General features: G+C 42.6%; 3 protein-coding genes across 3 annotated transcripts; 1 reads left to right on the top strand and 2 right to left on the bottom strand.

The window, feature by feature from the left end:
* The first annotated feature begins 1,085 nt into the window (after nt 1-1,085).
* On the top strand, nt 1,086-1,495 carry BX661DRAFT_191898 (uncharacterized protein). The gene has a single exon (XM_051537693.1). It carries the CDS (start codon nt 1,109-1,111, stop codon nt 1,406-1,408), a length of 300 nt encoding a protein of 99 aa, XP_051388386.1. The 5' UTR covers nt 1,086-1,108; the 3' UTR covers nt 1,409-1,495.
* A 546-nt stretch (nt 1,496-2,041) lies between these two features.
* BX661DRAFT_208666 (uncharacterized protein) lies at nt 2,042-3,042 on the bottom strand. The gene has a single exon (XM_051538678.1). The coding sequence runs from the start codon at nt 2,900-2,902 to the stop codon at nt 2,462-2,464; it is 441 nt and encodes a 146-aa protein (XP_051388385.1). The 5' UTR covers nt 2,903-3,042; the 3' UTR covers nt 2,042-2,461.
* Nucleotides 3,043-4,328: 1,286 nt separating this feature from the next.
* BX661DRAFT_227821 (uncharacterized protein) lies at nt 4,329-5,591 on the bottom strand (the record flags this gene model as incomplete). Its single annotated transcript, XM_051538989.1, has 2 exons — nt 4,329-4,781; nt 5,484-5,591. The coding sequence occupies 2 exons, from the start codon at nt 5,589-5,591 to the stop codon at nt 4,611-4,613; spliced, it is 279 nt and encodes a 92-aa protein (XP_051388384.1). The 3' UTR covers nt 4,329-4,610.
* Nucleotides 5,592-7,319: the final 1,728 nt, after the last annotated feature.

Below are 7,319 nucleotides of genomic sequence, written 5' to 3'. Positions count from 1 at the left end.
CACTTCACAAATTAATTAATTAAAAACAATTTTCTGCTCTACCACTCTAACAATTCCTTGAACCAGGGTTAAAAGAACCAATAAAACATGTAAGATATCCCAATCTCATTCATACTCATATTCGCGAGAGGACATGCATATCGCATGTTGGATAATAATTAATTAATTTCGACAAATGAAATTCCGAGCTTCAGATCTACATTGCTGCCTAAACACCGGTTGGTAAAAATAAATTTTTTAAGAGTACAACCTTTTTTATTGCATTGCTGCAAAAAGCGACTAACTGTGCTATTTGCATCTCGTCTTTTGTGAACACGCATAAAAATAGTAGGGAAAGTCGAAAATATATTAATTGCAGATTTTCATTTTCTCTTTTGCGAGTACATCAATTTTTTTGTCTATAAATTTTTTCTAACCAACCTGTTTTTATTATTTGTGTTATTTGGACCAAAGAAAAGAATGAGACTACAAGTATCTTACAAAATGACATCCTTCCTCCAGATTGACTAGCAACCCAAAAAGTGTTTAGAAACTAGTGGCAATAGACCACTATGGTTGACGATATTATCCACTTCGTTGCTTCATTTGAAGAGAAAAAGCAGGGACAGATTGATTCTTGCACACACGCTTGATCTTGGGCTTTGGCTTTGGCTTGATCAGCATCTCGGGTGTCGCTGTAGACTCAAATTCAGCCAACTCGAAAGGTGTCTTTTTGCGCAAGAAACAGGGAGGACACTCGCCTCTAAGCAGTGCATTAAGGATTATGCGAAAGTTCAGCACTGCGGCCATGTCGCGATTATTCCACTTCCGTCTGCCTGATGGCACTTTTTCGCCACCCTCAACCCGCGTTCCATCGGCCCTGAAAATTTGCAAGCCGTTTTCCATTGTGCACTGGAGCAAGCCATGTCATAAAATTTGGCGAGGTTTTTCTACTGCTGGAATTGTATTAGCACCTGTTGTGGCTACCTGCTCCTGCTGACCATTCTGCTACTGCTGCTGCACAGCCAACTCACCACGCATCCTCTATCTAATTTTGAACTCAATTTTGCCCTGCGACCAGCCGCTCAGCCTGACAATGGACTTGAAATTATTAGCGGGCTGAATATTAATGTACTGCTTCCAATTCCGCTCAGCCAGCTCATCCCGCAGCTGCTACTTAATTTTGCGGGAAATTTTGCCCTTAGGCCAGCCCTTCTCCTCCCCTATCCACCGGATAATATCAGTAGACTGTGGGCGAATAGGCATTTACTGGTTGCAACTCTGCTACACACTGTCAATAATAGGTGCAGTGTCGGCGGGAGTTGTGGTTGCAACAGAAACGGCGGTGACTGCTGCTGCAACGGAATTAGCAGTGGTGTTTGTTGTGGCTGTGATGAAATTAGATGCTGCTGCTGCCATTGCGACGTGATATTTGTGCTTGGGATTCCTCAGACGAGGATCATCAATTTTGTTAAATTTCTCCATCCTGCTCTCACATGCTGGGAAAAGCGTTGAGGTGCACTACTCGTCGATCAAGTAAACAGTGAATCCATGACCTATTGACATCTCCCGCAGCCCTTGCCACAAATTGGCTCATGGTAACAGGTCATTCCTGGGGTCAAATTACCAAGAATAAGGACTGGATCTGGCCCAGATTTTGCATGTAAAGATCTTGCAAGTTCAGCGTTGGTGCGCTTTCTGGTAACAAAGAAAATATAACATAACTTGTAGTGCAGGGGGTCAGTTGAGCTGCTGCCGTCATGCTTGCGACTCTTGTTAAGGATCTGCATGTTGTGATAGTGCTCTCCTAAAACAAAATCACCTTTTTGGCACTGAAAGAAGCACTCGATATACAACTTGCAATCAAGTGTACTAGAAAGTGTATTAGAGCCAGGGTGGTTGAACATGCGTTCGACATCCTAAACAGGCGTATACCAACCATTTTTTGCATTGATGAGCTTCACGGGATCAAGCTGGAAGACCTTTTTTTGAGTTTTTGTGAATCCAACAAAACGCGTTCACAACGTTTATTAGCCTCAGAATTTTTAGTGTGGCAGAAAATCTTCCTCACCCTTTTTGTAATTGCTGTTATACCCCAGACAACAGAGCATATCCTGTCGACTGGTATCACAGGGCATTGATTTGTCAAAAATATCATGAATGTCATTTTTGACAAATTATCAATGTGCTCGGGAGCTTTCTCACTGTAGGGCACACTATTGACAGGTTTGCCATCATTGCTGTTGCCATTGCAGTCGTAATTGTCACTACTGTTGTTGTTGTTGTTGCCAGATCCTTTTTTAGACCGTGAAATCCTCTCTGCCTAGATACTCTTCTTCTGTGTGTTGGCAGGCGAGTCTAGCAACACGATAATTGCAATGCCATCAGCATGAATGATCCCACCAAAACTGTGTGGTTTTTTGTCCATTTTAAAATCGAGCAAAAACGGTTAACATGAAATATCATAAAAGAGTGACCAAATTTATTCTGGTGATTTGCCTTTGGGATCTTTCAGATGTGGAATCTCTGGAACCTCAATACCTAGGCAAATATTCTCCTTGTGCAGTGCTTTGAGTCGGCTCTTTGTGATGGATAGAATACACCATGCAATAATGGTCTTGTTGAGCATAGTAAAACCTGGTGCAATAGACATCCTCATTGGGAAGAGTAAAATCGTCTTCACTGCCTTGTTGAGACTCAAAACACGGAAAATATCAACAAACGCCCCAATATGGTTCACTGTATTGGCCACAGAGTCATACTGGAGCTCCTTGTAGCCGAAACCGTAATCCTCAGGGTATGCACCAAAAATCCTCTCAATTAGATGCTCCATTCTGTTGCGAAGCACAGTATCTGAAATTTGTTTGGTGTCGAGTTGCTTCCCAGCTTTGCTGGTCTTAGCACACAGCAGAGCCCACTTCATCTTGCCTGCTGGAATTATGATCTCCTTGCTAATGGACTGTTGTATTTGTTTTTTTGGTATGGCCACCCTTCCTCTTAATAATCTCGTACCGCTGTTTAGTCCTTTTCTTTACATTAAGTGCTATGTCAACCATATTTTTAACTGCCTGCCAAAGTGCTGAAACAAGTGATTTATATGCTGCGAGGATTGTCATACTTCATAATTAGCAATATTGGCCGCACCAGTGAGATGAGGGCAGTCGAACTTGGTTTCCTTGACAAACGTGTGCCTGTGCTTGTTGACGAGTTTGCAGTTTGCAGCTTTAAGGTTGTTGCTGCATGGTTTTTTGATCTCCGAGGCAAAGGGCAATAAAACACTCCTTAAAGAAACCTTGATTTAGATGGTCGACTATATTAAAGCCCTCGCTACCCAGCTCTTGTAAAAAGATATACTGTGCGAGCTCGTATGTAGCTGTTGTAATATGGTGGACGGTAACAACATACTTGCGCAGAATTGGCAGGAAGTAGGAACAGTGCATTTTGAAGAGGCCGAGCAGGGCCTCTACACTGATGGGCATAAATATAAATATATAAAGTTGATCGAGTTGATTTGAAAATAGTCTAAAAAATGTAAAATATAAAACTGCTTCTAATACTAAGTAATTGCATGTAATGCTACTGCATTCTTATATATATATATTTTACTTGTAAAACAACTTATTATGTTAGATACTTTATTTTTACATACATTATTTTTAAAATATTCTAGAAAAACTACTTGGCTTTTTGTCTTTGTTTTTTTAAAAATAGTAAAAATAGATACATTTGTTTTTTATAATACAATAATACAATAATAATATATTATTTATAAAGTCAGCATTAATGTCTTTACACACCTTTCACGTAAAACCAAGCTTTTTGAGTTATTGTTGCACAGACTGAAGATATGGAAGTGGATGTTGAGGTTGAGAATCGCGAGACAGGTTTCCACCTGCATGCTGATTGATAGGACACTAGTTGGATCATGCAGGCATAAATTAGGGAGGCATTACATTGATGCCCAAACATGCTTCCCATTTTGCAATGCACACACATGAGCGCACACGCACAAAAGCCACAACACTGACTTGACAAGATACCGGTCTGCTCCCAGAAGATCCAGTTTTCATCAACGGAGCGCATGATTGGCAATGTGCACAACAAAGGCGACAACGCACATATATAAGACGAGGCCGGCGCTAGTAGTATTTTAGAAACATCAGTAATAAAACCTTTTATAAAATCACCCCTACTTTTCTAACACTAGGAAACTAGTGCTCCTCACACCCCCTCTTATTATAACATTACAAATAATTATTTTGTGTAAAAGTATCTGGGCGCATTTTGTAAAATTTAAGCTATATAAAAGTGAAAAAAACCCGGGTTACAAAAAAAGTTATATTTTTGTACAGCTTTCACATCATTTCCAAATTTATAACACCACAAAGGCAAACCGTAAAGCTGCGAATAGAAAAGGTAGCCCTTTCCGCTCTAGTGTCAAGATATTATAATAACAGATAATAGGCCTATGCCCTGTTTTTTATGTACATATCAAATAAAAATAAAATTTCCTGCCAATCACTGCTCGCTTGGCAGCATTCATGCATATCCTTCACAAGGTCAGCCAGGTGGTCTTCATTGCATGTGCAGTCAGCGAGGTGGCAGATGATGGCCTGCAAAAAACTGCTTGCTCATGGTAATGCGCAGGAGTGGAAAGTAGTATTAAAGTTGGTGTAGCCCTGCTTCTCGTACAGAAAGTGCACACACACCATTGCTGCTGTTTTTGTTTCTGATATTGCCACTGTTGTGACAATAGCCGGCAATGACAGCTGGTGGTTCTGGCGGGTGCGGTGGTAAAGTGGCTGTGGGCAGGGGCTGTGCGCGGAAAGTAATTTTATTTCAATTAACAAGTTATTTTACAATACAACAATAATACTAGAAAACAGCAACAGTACTAAATATTTATTAAACTATAAAATTGGGTTTGAAGAAAAGAGAAAGCGGATGTTGTACTGGAAGAACAAGATAGTAATTTAAATACACTCACGATGAACATAGAATCTAATAAAAGCGTATATGCAAACTAGAATGTGGGGAAACAAAATGCCAATAATGATGCAAAATATGAGAGTAAAGAAGACTAGAATTTGCGCCCACGAGATGACATGTTTCTCACTCTTTATCTTCCTCATTCATTTTCAATTTTCATACTCATATATGGCGTCGTTTTATGTAGTAAGTAATATTAGCTGTTTTATTTTAATGTTTTTACTTGTAACTTTTCATATTATAGGCAAAATTGGTATTGTACTTGTAATTTTTATCATAATTGCCGCTGATTCCTCGCCATTTGCTCACCGCTGTTCTCTGTTCTATGCTCACCGCTGTTTTTCTGTCTCCAGCTCTGTCTTGCACCTGCTGCTGTTTTCCGTCTTGCATTTTGCCTTGCGCTTACTGCTGTTATTTTGTTACGCACTTTACCTTGCGCTTGTTTTTTAGCTTGCCGCTGCCACTTTAGCCTGAGCTTTACACCAATATTGCCATAGCAGAACTGTTTCTGTTACATGCACTGGCACCAGCACCAGCACCAGCACCCATAGCAGAACCAACTTTGCTATGGGTGCTGGTGCTGGTGCTGGTGCCAGTGCGTCTGGCAGATCCGCAGCCTTCATTGTATTTATAATTTTTTTAGCACTTTATTTACTGAGTTTATTATTTAATCCAATAAATGCATATAACTTCCAAAAATATAATTACATCATTAAGCGTCATGCTTAACCCATAAACAAAGCACTAGTCAGACACAAGGCTTAAATACTTCCCCGCATTTTCAAAAATCCGGAATTTCGTTATAAATATTTAGAAAATACAAAATACATTTTCGACATTAGTGCATGGATTTTGCGACTGAGCCCACACTGCCGCTAGTAGACCGATATATGCTCGGCAAACCGCTGACCGAAGGCCGAGTCGGATGGCTCAACAGCGAGCAAAGCACCAAGCTGCGCGAGCTGTGGCAGCTACTGCTCAAGGAATGTGACAAGGAAGAGTACATTGATGTGAAATTCAGCTTGGAGCAGCAAAAGGCCAAGGCCGCCGAAGCAGGCGATAAGAGCGAGGAGATTGGCAGTCTATCATTCGAGCCCCTAATGGCCATCAGCACCAAGGAGCAGGAGCCCAAATCCGGAGGGTGGTTTGGATGGGGCACATGTCAGCAAAATGCTACAAATACGCTACCAAAGTCCAGCAGCAGAGCATCGACCCCGGCGTCTACAGATGCAGAGAAGGGGAAGGATGATGTGGAGAGCGAGGAGACAATACGGCAGCGGCATGAGACAGTACAAGAGCACCTGAATGGTAAAGGCGATGGTAGTGCAGTAGCCCCGATAGATTTTGTACCCTTGTTTCAGCAACCGAAGCTCAAGCGCACATTCAGAGCTGCGTTCTGGCAGGCAGCGACACAGATTGGCGATCCGGACTCCTGGGTGCTTCGCTTCCTGCGCGCGCGACAATGGGATGTCGAAAAGGCCCTGGAGATGATCCGGCGCACAATTATTTGGCGGGTTGGACAGGCAATCGACGAAATTGCATTCTACGGCGAGTCCCAGCTGCACAACCTCACGATGAACACAGGGCTAGCGTATGCTTGCATGGAGGATAGGCTGGGAAACCCAGTTTATGTTGTGCGTGTGCGCGCCAATGTCGCTCGCAATCGCAATATCCTGGCGATAAAGAGATTCCTTTGCTGGCAGATCGAGACCTCGCAGCTGTTGACTGCCAAGAGCGACGGCAAGGTGACCATGCTGTTCGATTTCAATGGATTTTCGCGCGAAAATATTGACACAAAGCTTGTGCGCACGCTTATAACGCTGTTGACAAACTATTATCCAGAGACTCTGGGTATTATCGTATTGAATGTCGACTCTTGGGTGTTTTCAAGCCTGTGGATGGTTATCTCGCCGTTTATCGACCCCGAGGTCAGGTCAAAAATTGTCATGGCGCGCAATGCCCAGGAGCTCGCTCCGTATATTGACCCCCAGGTACTGGTCTCTGAGCTAGGCGGGAAAAAGCAGTTTGTGTACGAGTATATACCGCCTGCTTGCGATGAAAACACTAGGATGGCGGACATTGATGCTCGTCGGGCAGCTGAACGCAAGTTTGTACATTCTGTTGCGGCGTACGAACAGGCCACGCGCCAATGGCTAGACAATGTGGCAGACTCTACCAGCCCGAGTAGCTCTACCAGTCTGGGTGACTCTAACAGGGGCGATACCAAGGAGGTCCTGCGCCAGGCTGCTATTGATCTCGATCCATTCATTCGCTCGCGCACGCTGTATCATCGCTTTGGTTTTGTCAATCCGGACCACTCCGCTTCCTTTTGACAAACAAATAGATTCTTT

Source organism: Kickxella alabastrina, assembly GCF_025024165.1.
Source record: "Kickxella alabastrina strain RSA 675 chromosome Unknown BX661scaffold_146, whole genome shotgun sequence".
Classification (NCBI taxonomy): Eukaryota; Fungi; Kickxellomycota; class Kickxellomycetes; order Kickxellales; family Kickxellaceae; genus Kickxella; species Kickxella alabastrina.
This window is presented reverse-complemented; position numbering and strand designations above follow the sequence as displayed.